Below are 19,549 nucleotides of genomic sequence, written 5' to 3' on the forward strand. Positions count from 1 at the left end.
CACAAACATGAGCTCAGGAGCAGATGGCAGTCAGCCTCAGGAGTGCTTCAGAATCGTAAGCTCTTCAGACCTGTCTGCGGATGAAAGCATGTCTTTGCTAACGTTTTCTCGTCAGTGTAAGCCTCGGAGCCGCACACCCGCTCAGACTCACTTGATATTTAGCGACCAATTAGCGACAAAGGAAGTGAGTGGGTAGGACAGCGTCATTATGGGTGGGAGGGGGTATACTGTCAAAGGAACGACACGGGAAGCAACGGTTTCGTGAGAGCAGTAGCTGCTTGTACGTGTACCAGAGAGGGTTGTTACGGGGCTCCGAAATCTTTCATCTTGCAGTAAGCTGTCAAGTCACATCCAATTTACATTTCCTACCCCAGACGGTAATTGCAGGGCGGAGCGAGGGAACATTTGAAAAGTTGCGAGGGGGATTGGAGGGAGGGGGGCGTGCCTGACGTACGTGAGGCGGGTAGTGTGGGCAATAGGAGGAGCTTAGAGCTGCTTAGTTCACTCAGGCGGATCCACCCAAGCCCGGTACTGGAACAGCTCTTACGGCAGACTGGACGGAACCGAAACACGAAAATGTGGCGCATTTTCCGACGTTTGAGCGTAATTTTTAACGTTTTTTACCATTACTTCCTTTCTGCGTAATTGTTATAGTGTAGCATTAATTTTGTTATTCCGTATAAGTCAGTGCAGATTGCTAAGAGCGGTTTGAAATACAGCGATGATAATGGAACGTAGCAGTTTAAATTCTGAATTTTGTTTTTGGTACGCCATGTATATTTTGAGCGCTAGTAAATATGCCTTAAATATAGGCAGCGTGACTTCATAACGCAGGAACCTGCAACTAACCCAGCGATAATATAGAGCATGAAATTGCTTCCTTTCCCAGAAAATTAATCTAATGTTACACAGAAAGAAAAAATGGCACAAACACTTGCTTATTATTGAAATAATTGCAAAGAGTTTCTTTAACTTTATCTCTTTAAGAACTGAGTTAACTTTTAATCCGTTGAATTAACTGAATATACAGGGTGAAAAGTATTTAAACCGACAAACTCTGGGAGGTTGTAGGGGACATCAAAACAAATAGTTTCCCTAATGTCATTTTTTCCTATGAGGAGTATTTAAACCGGTAGACGAAGATTCCTCTGGCGGCAAATTAATTAAACCAACAAACACTTTACCGTTTTTCATGACCAAGAGACAACACATTAACACAACCCAGTTTCAATTACAGTAGATTTTCAAAAATACCTCCATTGACACGTAAACAAAGATTACACCGTCGAAACATGTACTGTCTGACACGGGCAAAAACCCCAGCAGTATCCTGAATTGTTCCTGCTGCTGCTACTATCCGGGCAACCAGATCCTCTTCTGACGCAACAGGAGTTGCGTAAACAAGGTTGCGCATCTCTCTCCATTCAAAAAATTCCAGAGGGGACAAATCTGGGGATGGAGCCGGCCATGGTACAGGACCACCTCTGCCAATCCGCGTTTCTGGAAATCGTCGGTCCAGGAATCGACGCACACGACGACTGAAATGTGCCGGCGCCCCGTCATGTTGGAACCAGATGCGTTGCCTTGTAGGGAGCTGGACGTCTTCCAGCAATTCTGGAAATGTTCTGGCGAGAAAAATTGTAATAGTGCCTGCCATTTAATGGCCTAGGTGGCAGATACTTCGCAATTAAATAGTCCCCAGAAACACCGACCCACACATTAACGAAGAGCCGCACTTGATGAGCGCTAGTAACTGTGGCATGTGGGTTATTCTCACTCCAAACATGCGAATTGTGCATGTTGAAGACTCCATCACGCCCGAACGTTGCTTCATCTTTAAACAACATAGAGGATGGAAATGTAGGGTGCATTTCACACTGTTCCAGGTACCACTGCGAAAACTGTGCTCTGGGTGAATAATCAACTGGTTCCAGGTTGTGGACACGCTGTAAGTGAAATGGACGTAACAACTGCTCTCGAAGGACTGTTCTTACATTCGTCTGATTCATCCCCATGTTACGTGCAATTGCACGAGTGCTGACTGAAGGATTCCGCTCCACATGCTGCAAGACAGCTTCATCAAATTTCAGCGTTGTTACCGTGCGACGGCGTCCCTGTCCAGGTAATCTGCTAAATGATCCGGTCTCAGCCAGACGTTGGTACACAGCAGCAAAGGTCGTACAGTATGATGAGGGATACGACGATTAGGATATTGTTGTTGATAAACCCGCTGTGCAGCTCGTCCATTGTGGTGCGCTACGTAGTACGCACCAACCGTATCAGTGTACTCACACCAGGTGTATCGCTCCATTAGAAAACAGAGACAATGCACTACTACACTGGTGGATAGCAGTTGCCTACAACTGAAGAGCGTAATATTCCCTCTAGCAACTGAAGATCGTAATACGGCCTCTAACGACTGAAGAGTGTAATACGGCCTCCACCGGTTTAAATAATCCTCATAGGAAAAAATGACATTAGGGAAAGTATTTGTTTTGATGTCCCCCTACAACCTCCCAGAGTTTGTCGGTTTAAATACTTTTTGCCCTGTATTTTAAACCAGAGGTTAAGCCTCACCTATGCCTCGTGGTGTTAAATCTCTGAGAAAGTTTCGTAATAAAAAATATTAACTAATTTTAAAATTGAAAACTGACGGTAAAAATTCATAAAAGCACTCAGAATTATTTTGCTTTGCGGGTGAAGTTCGCAAACATTGAAAGATTCTTAAGTACGCGTAGTGCAAGTCACACCAATATTCAAGAAAGGAAACAGGAGTAACTCATTGAATTACAGATCCATATCACTGACCTCAATTTGTAGTAGGATTTTGGAACAAATCTGTACTCGAACGTTATGAATCATCTTGAAGAATTATTGATACATAACCAACACGGAATCAGAAAATATCGTTCTTGTGCAACTCCATTCCCACGAAGTAATGAGTGCTGTCGACAAGGGATCTCAGATCGATTCCATATTTCCAGAAGGCTTTTTATACCACACCTCACAAGCGTCTATTAATCAAATTGCGTGCATATAGAGTATCATCTCAATTGATGACTGGATTCGCGATTTCCTCTCAGAGAGGTCACAGTCCGTAGTAATAGACGGTAAATCATCGAGTAGAACAGAAGTGATATCTGGCGTTCCGCAAGGTAGTGTCATAGACCGTCTGCTGTTCCAGATTTATATAAATAATCTAAGTGATACGTTTGTTTGCAGATGACGCTGTAATTTAACATCTAGTAAAACGTCAGACGATAAATTCCAATTTCAAAATGATCTAGGGAGAATTTGTATATGGTGCGAAAAGTGGCATCAGCACTAAACAAAGAAAAGTGCGAGTTCATCCACATGGGTACTAAAAAAAAATCCGATAAATTTTGGGTATACGATAAATCGCACAAATATAAGGGCTGTCAATTCGACTAAATACCTAGGAATTACAATTACGAGCAACTTGAACTGGAAAGACCACATAGATAATATTGTGGGGAAGGCGAAACAAAGACTGCGTTTTGTTGGCAGAACACTTAGAAGATGTGACACACCTACTAAAGAGACAGCCTACATTACACTTGTCCGTCCTCTGCTGGTATACTGCTACGTGGTATTGGATCCTTACCAGCTGGGATTGATGGAGGACATCGAGAACGTGCAAAGAAGGGTAGCTCGTTTCGTGTTATCGCGCATTAGAGGTGAGAGTGCCACTGATATGATACGCGAGTTGGGTTGGCAGTCACTGAAACAAAGCCGGCTTTCTTTGGGGCAAGCTCTATTTACGAAAGTTCAATCACCAACTTTCTCTTCCAAATGCGAAAACATTTTTTTGTCACCCACCTACGTAGGGAGAAATGATCATCTAAACTAAGAGGAATCAGAGCTCTAACGGAAAGATTTCGGTGTTCCTTTTTCCCACGCGCCATTTGCGAGTGTAATGATAGCGAAGTAGTATGAAAATGGTTCGATGAACCCTCTGCCAGGCACTTAAGTGTGAATTGCAGAGTAACCATCTAGATGTAGATGTAGATGTAATGGCGGACTCGGTGCCACCGAAACAGCCGAAGTCACAAGGGCAATCGACAGTAATACTATTATTATCTTTAAATAAATTTCACATGGAGAGAGAGTTATTTTTAAAAGGAAATTTAAGATACTTTCAATTAACAATATATTGCAACCTTAAATTTTACAGCCAGCGCGTTATACATACATGGACCCACAGGCGAGGAAGAACAAACAGGCGAAAAACAGGGAACAAATATGGGGAGCAACATGGCTCTTGTGTATATGTATTGCACTTGAAGTTCCATGCTTTTATGGAACGTATTGAACTGTCGTATTCTTTACCTTTGCGATTAATTTAAAATATTTACAATATTTGTCACAAAACATTATTAGATTCGAGTAAATGACTCATAATATTACAAACATTGCTTTCTTGTTCTGGATTACGTTCATATCTATTGAATAAATCGCGTTTTATGTTAGACAGGCTTCCAGGTGACGCCACAGTTTATAGCTACCGAAACATGACGCTTGTAACTTACCGACCTGTTTCGTATGCTTCTGTCTCCTTGAATTTCTTCTTCACTCTTCCTTCTATAGTTACTGGATGTGATTAACATTTATTAAATAACGTACACAGCACTGCAGAATTTACTTTTCTTTCTCTTCGTGTTTATTGTCACTGACTTCAGTTCCAAACGATTAGTTTTTTTTTAGTATGCATGTGCATTAATATCGTAACACAGGGGCACTAAGCTACATCTGTTAGATGAAGTTCAAAAAGTTTACAAGTGCAGTGATAACAAAATAACTATAGACCTTCAGAGCGGTTAAAAGCTAATGAACTGGACACTGTCTATCCACTTGTTAATTACTATATAGATACTCATTATGGATTTATACGTTTTGATTACCGGTCGCTGGCTGAATGACACGTCGTAACTAAACTTCTGAAGTGTTCAGTCATGACTAACTCTGGTTGGTGCGAGACGACTATTTATAGACGCGCTTATTACAAATATTACAAAATGGCAAGTTATAGGACAAGAAGACTGAAATAATAGATGTTATAATATAAAAAATACAAATATACAACAGTCAGTGAAGCAAAATTGTTCAACTAAAAGCTGTATAATTAGAAAAGGACAATAGATACGTGTTATTTTATTAGAGGCAAATTTTATCGTGCAAGGGAACCCCTAAAGATCGGCTAGAATTATCGAGAAACTGAGACTTTCTAATTGAAATAATTAACAAACTAAACGATAAATTCAGTAAAAGTATACAATTTTGGAAACAGAAAAATCGGGGATAAAAATTATAACAATGGATTTTGGAAAGAATTACATTTTAAAACTTATATAGTCTAGAATACTAAAATTCTGAATATAAATAACTTTGGAAATAATTTCTAATATTTTATGTGACTCTAGAAACAAAAAATGTGTAGTGGGTCGGCTTTTGACGAGCACATCGCCTACAGTAGTAGCAAATTATGAATAAGATTTTAAGTAAAATATTTCCATATGAACTATTTATACTGTTACCATCAGCAAAGTGTAAATTACACAGTAAATAAGAAAATTAAATGAAATACTGCATGAATTATAATTTGGTAATTTAGTGCGCACATAGTACACGGGTTACTAATGAAAAGATGTCATAAAATAGAAGAAAATTAATATTAACATCGGGAGTAATCCCACCTTGCCCTTTTACACACCGACTTATTTTGATGGTACTACATAGCAAACTTTCACAAGTAATTCCACGATTTGTAGCTTTCGTCCCTAGAAACGGATTATACATTTTTAATGATTCTCATTTTTACATTATTCCAGTGGCAAAACTGGATATAACTTCGACTTTCAGTAAACAAGATTATTAAGAATCGTGTGGTTGTTCATTTGAAACTGTGTTTACTTCGAAAAAGCGCTCAGACAATAGCTTTTGGGCTTTAAGTTAATTTCTCTTCTAGCACTCATGAACGATATTGCCAAATTGCTACTATTTTTGTATTTATACCACATGTAAACCAGTCTACGTGGTCTACATACATTGCCCGAAAAACAAGTGAAGCAACACATCATCGTTGCGTATATAAATCATTAGTGTAGCAGTTCTATGTAAGAGGAAGGAGGCCACCAGAGCAAATGAAAGGTATTCGCGTTTAATGTTGTTACGAGGCCTGGTTGTTGTTGTTGTGGTCTTCAGTCCTGAGATTGGTTTGATGCAGCTCTCCATGCTAATCTATCCTGCGCAAGCTCCTTCATCTCCCAGTACCTACTGCAACCTACATGCTTCAGAATCTGCTCAGTGTATTCATCTCTTGGTCTCCCTCTACGATTTTTACCCTGCACGCTGCCCTCCAATGCTAAATTTGTGATCCCTTGATGCCTCAGGACATGTCCGATCCCTTCTTCTAGTCAAGTTGTGCCACAAACTTCTCTTCTCCCCAATCCTACTCAATACCTCCTCATTAGTTACGTGATCTACCCACCTAATCTTCAACATTCTTCTGTAGCACCACATTTCGAAAGCTTCTATTGTCTTCTTGTCCAAACTATTTATTGTCCATGTTTCACTTCCATACATGGCTACACTCCATACAAATACTTTCAGAAACGACTTCCTGATACTTAAATCTATACTCGATGTTAACAAATTTCTCTTCTTCAGAAACGCTTTCCTTGCCATTGCCAGTCTACATTTTATATCTTCTCTACTTCGACCATCATCAGTTATTTTGCTCCCCAAATAGCAAAACTCCTTTACTACTTTAAGTGTATCATTTCCTAATCTAATTCCCTCAGTATCACCCAACTTAATTCGACTACATTCCATTATCCTCGTTTTACTTTTGTTGATGTTCATCTTATATCCTCCTTTCAAGACACTGTCCATTCCGTTCAACTGCTCTTCCAAGTCCTTTGGGGTCTCTGACAGAATTACAATGTCATCGGTGAACCTCAAAGTTTTTATTTCTTCTCCCTGGATTTTAATACCTACTCCAAATTTTACTTTTGTTTCCTTTACTGTTTGCTCAATATACAGATTGAATAACATCGGGGAGAGGCTACAACCCTGTCTCACTCCCTTCCCAACCGCTGCTTCCCTTACATGCCCCTCGACTCTTATAACTGCCATCTGCTATCTGTACAAATTGTAAATAGCCTTTCGCTCCCTGTATTTTACCCCTGCCACCTTTAGAATTTGAAAGAGAGCATTCCAGTCAACATTGTCAAAAGCTTTCTCTAAGTCTACAAATGCTAGAAACGTAGGTTTGCCTGGTAGGGAATGTAAAAAGCGTGAGCAGCATCGTACGATGAGTGATCACTGACACGGACATTCCGCGCACTCGTGTGAGACTGCGTGATCAGCACCTGACACAGTTTGAAAGGGGCTCTTTTATATGTGCGCCAACTGCGACCTGCAGTTCGAAACATGCAATGTGCAGATCTGTGGGACAGTGGCGCCACGTTGAACTGCATGGGAGCGTGAGGCATGGCATAATTATGTTTCCCGTCGACCACGTCGGACCACCGCAAGAGAGCATCGCCGTATTTTGTACACCAAGCACATCGTTACCTCTTGAGATGTGCGACTGCCATCCGGGAACAAGATATGGACTCCCTGCATCATTCTGTGTCTCCTCACACCATTGTAGCACTAGGGAATTACCGTCCCATGCGTAGGCCGTCGCCTAGCACCACAGCACAAACGGCTGCGTTTAGTCGTGCCGTGACAGGGAAAAATGTGCTGCCAATGAACGGCGTCGCAGTGTGTTCAGCGATCAATCGCAGTTCTGTACCACCCCGGATGACCATCGCCGGCGAATATGCCGGTGACCTGAGGAGAAGTCCCATTCGTCCATTGATTTGGAGGCCACAACAGTGTTACTCCTCGTACCATGATATTGATTGCCATCGGGTATGACTAAAGCTCACAGCTGGTAATGAATGAGGAAGTTCTCATGGTACACGGTGATGTATTGTATTTAGGTGTTCAATTTGTTTTTAAGTTATGGTGCTCTGAAACAGGAAAGTATTTCTCTTGTTCAACATGTATTTCGACAAAGCGTTAAATAAATGTAGTGCAGATGGCATTTCATGAAAAATTCCTGGAACCAACTGTACAACGTAATGCGGTTATTGACATCCTAAGTCCTGATCTGTTACCTCTATTGTGACAGCCTCATGGTGCCATTTTTCAACAGGACAATGCTCGTCCATACATGGCAGGTGCCTGTATGAACTGTCTGCGTGGTGTTGAGGTACTCACGTTGCCAGCGATATCGCCAGATCTGTCCCCGGCAGAACACATGTGAGATTAGCTCAGACATCATCTTTCCGGTGCCATTATCTAGGATATCAAGGACCAATTACAACATGTGTGGTCCGGTTTATCTCAGGAGAAGATACAACACCTTTATGAGACCTTTCTCGTCGAGCCAGTGCGTTTGTTAACGTCAGAGGCGGTGCAACGCCATGGGGATACGTGGGCTCACACTGAGAAGTCCTTTGTAAATTTGACTAGCACTTGTAGTCACTGAAATAACATCAAGTACACAAATTTCATTTCGATTTCTCCCCCGTTCTGGTTGGTTCACTTTTCGGGTCAGGTGGTGTACAACTGCTGTTCAGCTGAAGAACACTGGGTGAGCGTAGTTTGACAAACGTATTACGCTCAAGTAGTCTGCAGTCTTTTATTACGAAGCCTACAGCGGCACGTCCGAAGACAGCCACTTGCCTGGTTTTCTGGATGCAACTTTCTGTCGGAGCAGCCATGTCAAACAGTATGTAAGAATTAATTACTATTCAGTCAAGTATTCTAATTGTGCAGGGCTAATTTTCTTGGTATGACTTGTACAGAGGTACAACTATTATAGCCGTAGCGTGATATTACTCGATCAACACGTTATACTTGAGCTGTCTGTGGATTCATGTGGTGTGCTGTACCGGACGGCCCATTGGTAACACACTGCGTACCAAAAGCAGGTGTAAGGATTCAAGTTCTGTTTCGACACACACTATTAATGTGTAATGGATTTTACTCACGGCTAATATTCTGTTACAGGTAAATAGTATCATTTCAGAGTGTAGAAATTAATATTACTGATGCCCTCATCAATTTGAAGACTGATTTGGTATAAGTCTTTACCTTCGTCTATATTGAGACAGAGATTTAGGAACCAGGTTTTAACTTGTAAGACATTTCCAGGGGCAGATGTGGACTCTGACCACAATCTATTGGTTATGAACTGTAGATTAAAACTGAAGAAATTGCAAAAAGGTGGGAATTTAAGGAGATGGGGCCTGGATAAATTGACTAAACCAGAGGTTGAACAGAGTTTCAGGGAGAGCATAAGGGAACAATTGACAGGAATGGGGGAAAGAAATACAGCAGAAGAAGAGTGGGTAGCTTTGAGGGATGAAATAGTGAAGACAGCAGAGGATCAAATTGGTAAAAAGACGAGGGCTAGTAGAAACCCTTGGGTAACAGAAGAAATATTGAATTTAATTGATGAAAGGAGAAAATATAAAAATGCAGTAAATGAAGCAGGCAAAACGGAATACAAACGCCTCAAAAAGGATATCGACAGGAAGTGAAAAATGGCTAAGCAGGCATGGCTAGAGGATAAATGTGAGGATGTAGAGGCTTATCTCACTAGGGGTAAGATAGATACCACCTACAGGAAAATTAAAGAGACCTTTGGAGAAAGGAGAACCACTTGCATGAATATCAAGAACTTTGATGGAAACCCAGTTCTAACCAAGAAGGGAAAGCAGAAAGGTGGAAGGAGTATATAGAGGGTCTATACAAGGGCGATGTATTTGAGGATAATATTATGGAAATGGAAGAGGATGCACATGAAGATGAAATGGGAGATATGATATTGTGTGAAGAGTTTGACAGAGCACTGAAAGACCTAACTCGAAACAAGGCCCCCGGAGTAGACAACATTTCATTAGAACTACTGACAGCCTTGGGAGAGCCAGTCCTGACAAAACTCTACCATCTGGTGAGCAAGATGTATGAGACAGGCGAAATACCCTCAGACTTCAAGAAGAATACAATAATCCCAATCCCAAAGAAAGCAAGTGTTGACAGATGTGCAAATTACCAAACTATCAGCTTAATAAGTCACAGCTGCAAAATACTAACGCCAATTCTTTACAGACGAATGGAAAAACTGATAGAAGCCGACCTCGGGGAAGATCAGTTTGGATTCCGTAGAAACGTTGGAACACGTGAGGCAATACTGACCCTACGACGTATCTTAGAAGAAAGATTAAGGAAAGGCAAACCTACGTTTCTAGCATTTGTAGACTTAGAGAAAGCTTTTGACAATGTTGAATGGAATACTCTCTTTCAAATTCTGAAGGTGGCAGGGGTAAAATACAGGGAGCGAAAGGCTATTTACAATTTGTACAGATAGCAGATGGCAGTTATAAGAGTCGAGGGGCATGTAAGGGAAGCAGTGGTTGGGAAGGGAGTGAGACAGGGTTGTAGCCTCTCCCTAATGTTATTCAATCTGTATATTGAGCAAGCAGTATAGGAAAAGAAAGAAAAATTCGGAGTAGGTATTAAAACCCATGGAGAAGAAATAAAGACTTCGAGGTTCGCCGATGACATTGCAATTCTGTCAGAGACAGCAAAGGACTTGGAAGAGCAGTTGAACGGAATGGACAGTGTCTTAAAAGGAGGATATAAGATGAACATCAACAAAAGCAAAACGAGGATAATGGAATGTAGTCGAATTAAGTCGGGTGATGCTGAGGGAATTAGATTAGGAAATGAGACACTTAAAGTAGTAAAGGAGTTTTGTTATTTGGGGAGCAAAATAACTAATGATGGTCGAAGTAGAGAAGATATAAAATGTAGACTGGCAATGGCAAGGAAAGTGTTCCTGAAGAAGAGAAATTTGTTAACATCGAGTATAGATTTAAGTGTCAGGAAGTCGTTTCTGAAAGTAATTGTATGGAGTGTAGCCATGTATGGAAGTGAAACATGGACGATAAATAGTTTGGACAGGAAGAGAATAGGAGCTTTCGAAATGTGGTGATACAGAAGAATGCTGAAGATTAGATGAGTAGATCACGTAACTAATGAGGACGTATTAAATAGAATTGGAGTGAAGAGGAGTTTGTGGCACAACTTGACGAGAAGAAGGGACCGGTTGGTAGGACATGTTCTGAGGCATCAAGGGATCACAAATTTAGCATTGGAGGGCAGCATGGAGGGTAAAAATCGTAGAGGGAGACCAAGAGATGAATACACTACGCAGATTCTGAAGGATGTAGGTTGCAGTAGGTACTGGGAGAGGAAGAAACTTGCACAGGATAGGGTGGCATGGAGAGCTGCATCAAACCAGTCTCAGGACTGAAGACCACAACAACAACAACAGATGTCGTACTGCTCAAACAGTAAAACATGTCTATTACATGGCATGTCTCGTTTTCCCTTATCTAATTATTATATGTGTTTAATGAACTGCGCGTTTTGTTAGCAGTGGAGACGAGTAAACGGCAGTAGTTTTAACAGCAGGTGCACGTGGTACTCACGTGTAGGAGGGCAGCGGGAAGCCCTGTGCTGCGCAGGGCAGCTCCACGGGCTGCCTGTGGCGCGCCTGCACGTGGCTGCGCGAGTCCGTGATGCGGGGAGGCACAGAGCTCTGCGGTGACGTCACCAGCAGTCTGCAACAACGTCGCCACTTGTAGTAGCCAGCTGGCTCAAGAACTGCCTCCAAAAAGTAATTACAACGTAAGAAATGATTACGATCGAATCGTGAGAGCATAGAAAATTTAGAGTAGGTCTACACGTTTTATCCATAAAATTATGAAATTCTTTCAGGAGAGAAACTCTCTTAAAATCAGCATTGTTCAAAATTTGCATGTTAAATAACTTAATCATTAAGATAACTGTTGAGTGTTACAGAATCCATGAGAGCATATTAGACCCATTTATACAGATTGTGTGAAATTAAAGTGTATGAGGCGAATACTTACACAGGGTGCTACAAAAAGGTACGGCCAAACTTTCAGGAGACATTCCTCACAAACAAATAAAGAAAAGATGTTATGTGGACATGTGTCCGAAAACGCTTAATTTCCATCTTAGAGCTCATTTTAGTTTCGTCAGTATGTATTGTACTTCCTCGATTCACCGCCAGTTGGCCCAATTGAAGAAAGGTAATGTTGACTTCGATGCTTGTGTTGACATGCGACTCATTGCTCTACAGTACTAGCATCAAGCACATCAGTACGTAGCATGAACAGGTTAGTGTTCATCACGAACGTGGTTTTGCCGTCAGTGCAATGTTTACAAATGCGGTGTTGGCAGATGCCAATTTGATGTATGGATTAGCACGGGGCAATAGCCGTGGCGCGGTACGTTTGTATCGAGACAGATTTCCAGAACGAGGGTGTCCCGACAGGAATACGTTCGAAGCAATTGATCGGCGTCTTAGGGAGCACGGAACATTCCAGCCTATGACTTGCGACTGGGGAAGACCTGGAACGACGAGAACACCTGCAATGGACGAGGCAATTCTTCGTGCAGTTGACGATAACCCTAATGTCAGCGCCAGAGAAGTTGCTGCTGTACAAGGTAACGTTGACTAAGTCACTGTATGGAGAGAGCTACGGCAGAACCAGCTGTTTCCGTACCATGTACAGCGTGTGCAGGCACTATCAGCAGCTGATTGGCCTCCACGGGTACACTTCTGCGAATGGTTCATCCAACAATGTGTCAATCCTCATTTCAGTGCAAAAGTTCTCTTTACGGATGAGGCTTTATTCCAAAGTGATCAAATTGTAAATTTTCACAATGAACATGTGAGGGCTGACAAGAATCCGCACGCAGTTGTGCAATCACGTCATCAACACAGATTTTCTGTGAACGTTTGCGCAGGCATTGTTGGTGATGTCTTGATTGGACCCCATGTTCTTCCACCTACGCTCAATGGAGCACATTATCATGATTTCATACGGGATACTCTTCCTGTGCTGCTAGAACATGTGCCTTTACAAGTACGACACAACGTATGGTTCATGCACGACGGAGCTCCTGCACATTTCAGTGGAAGTGTTCGTACGCTTCTCAACAACAGATTCGGTGACCGATGGATTGGTAGAGGCGGACCAATTCCGTTGCCTCCATCCTCTCCTGACCTCAACCCTCTTGACTTTCATTTATGGGGGCATTTGAAAGCTCTTGTCTACGCAACCCCGGTACCAAATATAGAGACTCTTCGTGCTCGTATTGTGGTTGGCTGTGATACAATACGCCATTCTCCAGGGCTGCATTAGCGCATCAGAGATTCCATGCGACGGAGGGTGGATGCATGTATCCTCGCTAACAGAGGACATTTTGAACATTTCCTGTAACAAAGTGTTTGAAGTCACGCTGGTACGTTCTGTTGCTGTGTGTTTCCATTCCATGATTAATGTGATTTGAAGAGAAGTAATAAAATGAGCTCTAACATGGGAAGTAAGCGTTTCCGGACACATGTCCACATAACATATTTTCTTTCTTTGTGTGTGAGGAATGTTTCCTGAAAGTTTGGCCGTACCTTTTTGTAATACCCTGTATATAATCGAGTAATTTTTTCAGGTTATCTGTATCTATTATACAGTCCGCCAGAAAAATGTATACACAGTTTAAGGAACGAAAAGTATTATGTGTTTATTTTACACTTTATAATTGATCACACATTTTGTACAACCTTCAGTTTAGCACATGGTTACTTTAAATGTTCAAAATGTTGTCCGTTGGCGGCTATACACATAAAAAAGCGACGAGAGGTCGCCTCAACTACATCAGACAATATTGCAGGGGAGATCGCTGCAAATCTCGCTATAATCTCCTGGCGAAGTTCCTCCAGCGTGCGTGGATTACGTCGATAGACGTTATCTATCACAGTTCCCCACAAGTAAAAGTCCGTAGATGTTAGATCTGGCGACCGTGGGGGTACTCAATGGGCCCTCTTCGTCCAATCCAGTGCCCAGGGAAATTGTCATCCAGGTGGTAGTGTGGTGGCACACCGTCCTGTTGGTATAGGACATATTCACCAACTCCATAAAATGCACGTATACCTGGCAACCTGGCAAAATTGCTGTGCATAACACTTCCAGGTGGACTTCTTTAGTGAAAGTAGCATCAAAGAAAAAGGGTTGCACTGAGCCCACAGATGACAGTCCACACAACACATGAACCCATGGTAGACTGGCCGCTTTATCTACATAAACATGCGGATTTTCCGGTGCCAAGTACACACTGTTATGCCGATTCACGGTTCCATTTAAATTGTGCCTCGTCACTGCACACTATCTTCGTCACAAATTGTTCGTCATCGGCTGATACCATTCGCGAAATTCCATTCAGCGATCAGGATCGTCATCATTAATCGCTTGCAGTAATCGTGTATTGTAAACTTTCCACTTTGCAGTTTTCAGAATTCTTCGTACACTTGTACTGCTGACACTCACTTCACGTTCGCATTGGCAGCAGACTTCTGTGGAGAGTTTAATAAACGTTTCCAACACAAGAGTCGACGAAGCAGGGCTTGTAGCTGTAAGCTGTCTTCCTGATCTTTCTCTGTCAGTATCACAAATCGTTCCATCCAATTCAAACTTGTCATTCAATTGTTAGGCGGGTTGGCGGTTCTGTTTCAAACTCCCGCCTCAACTGAAGTTATCAAATTTGAAAAACCACTTCACAATACATTTTGGTTGCTCGAATGTCAAGCGTGCTCCAGCCATCTTGTTCTCTCAACACTGAGATGAAAGTGTTGAGCCAAAGACCATATACACTCGTAACTCAAAGCGAACGACAATAACGATATCTCGATAGAGCCTGACAAAGAGTTTATACATTTTTCTGGCGGACTCTGTAGATAATGTGATGGGATCGTAGCTTCAACTGATTGTCAGCTTTCATGTTTAATGTGCTTCGGCAACAACGATATTGCCTGTCAAGCCTGTATTAATTATTTTTTTGTAGTGCTTTGTCATGATCGCGTGACGCTTACCTTCTCTTGGCTTCCTTTCCTGTATTTTCTGAGATGTTTTTGGATAGTTATTGAACTTACACTGAAGCAACTAGGGCAGTGGTTCCTAACCTTTCTTAGACCGTTACCCCTGAATGCAATCAAATATTAACCGGAAACTTCGTCCCCCTCCCGCCACCTCCGCTCACCCTTCTACCCACCACAGCAACATTTGTGCCTAATTAAATACCAGAATGAAAAAGAATCTCTTTGAATACCTATTTTTAAAACGAGGAAAGAGAAATGATATTTAGATTTTATAGGTGTTTTATTAAACCACGAATTAATGAGCCAATGAGATGATTGGTACTACTTAAACAAACAACATTTCTTGTACTTGGTTATTTCCCAATCAGTGTACATGGTAAACCATGATCCAAATCTATTCAGTATCTTTTTTTATTTTTTTATTGCCGTCATAGTGAAAAATCTACTTTCTCATGTCACACTTCTTTTCCACGACCTGTGCCCAAGTAGTGTGCACATGTGCCAGAATGAATTACGAATCAGTTTGTGGTGCATCTCAAATACTAACTACAAATCCTTCTCAGAAAAGAAAGCTAACTGTTCGCAGTAAATGTGCACAGTTGTTACAGAACACTTTTTTGTGCGCCACTCCCCGTCCAAGCGACTCTTGCTTCACCTGCGCTCTGCATCACCATTTAAAACCAATCTAGTTAACATGTGTACACTATACTTGCTGTTTACAAATCAGCTAATTGCTGAAATTGGAAGTCTGTAGCGTGCCAATGCTTTGTGCCTGACCTGTGCTGTTAATAATTATAGCAATAACAACAGTAATAATAATATTGTGTACGAGCCTATAGTGTTCTTATGCGCTTACTGTTTTGTTGAGCAGTCACTTGATTCGTTTTTCTGTTTTGAAATGAGAAATGAACCAGTTTATGGGTCGTTGCAGAAGCTATATGAAACTATTAGAGGACATTTTCAAGAAATATTTAGCATTTGTTACGTGTGTGTCTCACTTTTACTGTCATTGATGCATGGTGTAAGTGAGGAGGTATGTGTGTAACAGGTGGAATATGTGAGGAAGATGTCGTTAATACATTTCTATTAGAAGCTGTAATTTTCATTGTATCGTGTAACGCATTAATGCTAGTTATTTATTTAATCGTATGGCTAGGGCCCCCCGTCGGGCAGACCGTTCGCCAGGTGACGGTCTTTCAATCTGACGCCACTTCGGCGAACTGCAGTCGATGAAAATGATAGAATGATGATGAGGACAACACAACACCCAGTCCCTGGGCGGAGAAAATTCCCCGACCCAGCCGGGAATCGAACCCGGGCCCAGAGGACTGACAATCCGTCACGCTGACCAATCAGCTACCGGGGCGGACATTAATGCTAGTAGTATAGAAAGAAACAATATTGTCTACTTATGCAGAAATATTAGATTATTACGAATCTGTAATATCAGTAGCGACCTTTAAAACTAAATTACCTTCACGACTGAAACACAATTGAACGCTTTTGGTTTGTACCCATCATTTTACCCCTCAGGCGTAATTATGTCCAGGTTTGGAACAAAGGGCGTCGGTAAGATAGTTTGTAGGGGGAGGGGGGGGGGGGGCGGGGGACGTTTCTGGGCATATAGTGTACTTTTAATGTTTTGGCAGACAAGTGGTGACTTGAAGGTAGCCAAAAAACGTTCCAGTTCCGACCCTGTTAAAAATCTGCCCAATACCGAATTTTAAGCAAATTTCTTGACTGAAGAACACCTGACCATTATATTTTTTCCTTCCTCTGAGGGGTGGGGGGAGGGTGAGGGTGGGGGAGTGGATCCCTCTTTGCCCCTGGGTAAAATGGCTCTGAGCACTATGGGACTTAACGTCTGAGGTCATCAGTCCCCTAAAACTTAGAACTACTTAAACCTAACTAACCTAAGGACATCACACACATCCATGCCCGAGGCAGGATTCGAACCTGCGACCGTAGCGGTCGCGCGGTTCCAGACTGTAGTGCATAGAACCGATCGGCCACTCCGGCCGGCCCCCTGGGTAAGGGAGCCCTTGTTTGCAGTCAATGAACTAAAGAGATCGTTTCTTCGAGTGCGGGTAATTAAGTTTCTCTGCAGTTACACGCAGGCTCTCTCTCGTGGAGATATTGGTGGAACAGCCGGTCCAGTCTTTTCGATGCCATTATCTCATTTTAGTTCAGAATGCTCCGTATATTACGTTTCACAGTGGTAGCTGTGTTATAATTGTGAGGCACGGGATTAGCCGAGCGGTCTGGGGCGCTGCAGTCACGGACTGTGCGGCTGGTCCCGGCGGAGGTTCGAGTCCTCCCTCGGGCATGGATGCGTGTGTTTGTCTTTAGGATAATGTAGGTGAAGTAGTGTGTAAGCTTAGGGACTGATGACCTTAGCAGTTAAGGCCCATAAGATTTCACGCACATTTGAACATTTTTTTGTTAGAATTGTATTTGCATGACGATACCATACTGCCGTCTAGGTGTCTAACAAGAACATGTTTGTTGTGGTAGCACGTGATCATTCCTGTTTTCATGGTATGAACTGTTTTTGTATTTACACGAAATTTGTACACGAGCCAGTACTGCTTGTTTTGAAGTTGCTTTTTAAAATAATTTTCTTCTTGTATCCCTGTCCTTGCTTCCACCGATTGTGGTAAACCTGCATCATAGCCCATTTCCCTTTCATGTGCACGTCACTTAGTATTCCAAAAATCATCGATGGCCCAGTTTAGGCGTATGTTTATGATGTACAGTGGATAGCAAATTTTTTCACCTCCAGGAGACTTCAAGCTAATGCTACGTGTCACCATCCTGAGCCTTGACTATGGATTTAGTTCGACGTTCAGCTATGCCATATCCAGCAAAAGCCACCCATCGATGATTACATGCTGAAGAGCCCTCTCAACGGTCATATTCTAAGAGACTGGGCACCTTCGTCCAGAAAGTAGTCATGCACATGTTCAAACACTATAGCTTCTATCCGTCATTCTGTGACGCCTCCATGTCGACCCATCTTGATGCTCAGTTTATACAGGCAGTTTCAGCTTCCCCAGCAATCCACAAAACTTTCAAATACCACATTATATTCTCTCGCTCCCTGTACACAGGCTGTTACTCACGCAGAAAAAATGAGCGGGATCTTTCAATAGGAGCTTTAATGTAATTAAATTTAGTACTGGAATACGTTTCTACTAGTGACTTCAGTTCTCGAATTATTCAAGAGAAACATTCAGAAGTGACCTTGAAACACGTTTTTCTTGAAGAACTGGAAAACTGAGGCCTTCAGGAAGACGTTTCTCCACACAAAATTTAACCACATTAAGTTCCCAACAAAAGAGTCTTAGTTATATTTCTATAGTATTAGTAATTTGCGAAAAGAGAGCGGGAGAATATGCAAATCTCGTGTATCGTTTTTGATGGTATTGTGGGTTGCATAAAATCCATAGGTAGGGAGAGCTGAATCAGGTTGTATGCAACCGCTGGGCTTACACACACTGCCGTGAGTTTGGTCAGCTGTGGGGCCATGCATGACCACCTGCTTCCTGTTTTACACCACTTACAGTGCTTCAGAGCGACCAGCTGCTCTTTTTAAGAGGTTTCCGAATATTTTGTCTGCTGAATTTATAATTAATTTGTTTGCGGCTATGCAACGTGAGTTCATGCGCAGCACTCAGTCATCAGTAATAAATAGCGCTTCCAACATAGAAATACAACAAGCCTCGACGTAAACTATAAGTAAATAATAAATTGTCGAAAGAAAAAAATCATTACACCTGGAAACACGACGTCGATTTTGATCTGATAACGGCATATGCCACATAGAGGTAGTAGATGTGCTCATAATGGTTTTAGTGTCGTCTGCCAACAGATAGCCTAGTGGCATAACTAACAGAGCGCCATCTCTGTTTGTCTTTTAATATGAAATGCAGAACTCTCAATGCGGCGCAAACGCGGGAAGCAAGCAGGCACCGTGGCCCGGAGATGCATTGTGCTTCCTACAGCCAACTGCGTCAGTTTGAATGGGTTTAAACTGCGATCTTCAGAGTGGCGGGATGATTTTTGGAGAATTGCCGCGAAAGTTGGGCATGCAACGTTTGTTGTGCAACGATGCTGCAATCTGCGGTCACGTGAACGTTCTCACACCCGTGGGCGAGGTCTTGGGCGTCCAGGCAGCACGGACGCCCACCAGGATCGTCGTACTATAAGGGCAGCAGTGGCAGATCGTACAGCTACAACAGCTAAGATAAGAAGGCTTGGCCGGCCGGAGTGGCCGTGCGGTTCTAGGCGCTACGGTCTGGAACCGCGTGACCGCTACGGTCGCAGGATCGAATCCTGCATCGGGCATGGATGTGTGTGATGTCCTCAGGTTAGTTAGGTTTAAGTAGTTCTAAGTTCTAGGGGACTGATGACCATAGCAGTTAAGTCCCATAGTGCTCAGAGCCATTTGAACCATTTAAGAAGGCTTGTGAGCCCAGATGTGTCAAGACGAACTGTTGCAAA

At 42.4% G+C, this 19,549-nt stretch overlaps 1 protein-coding gene across 1 annotated transcript in view; it reads right to left on the bottom strand.

The window, feature by feature from the left end:
- Positions 1–19,549, bottom strand: part of LOC124594622 (Down syndrome cell adhesion molecule-like protein Dscam2) — a 191,172-nt gene that overhangs the window by 116,582 nt on the left and 55,041 nt on the right. The window contains exon 6 of the mRNA XM_047132994.1: positions 11,574–11,705. Within this exon, the coding sequence (XP_046988950.1) occupies positions 11,574–11,705 (132 nt within the window). The remainder of the gene's footprint in view (positions 1–11,573; positions 11,706–19,549) is intronic.

This window comes from Schistocerca americana, chromosome 2 (genome assembly GCF_021461395.2).
Source record: "Schistocerca americana isolate TAMUIC-IGC-003095 chromosome 2, iqSchAmer2.1, whole genome shotgun sequence".
Lineage (NCBI taxonomy): Eukaryota > Metazoa > Arthropoda > Insecta > Orthoptera > Acrididae > Schistocerca > Schistocerca americana.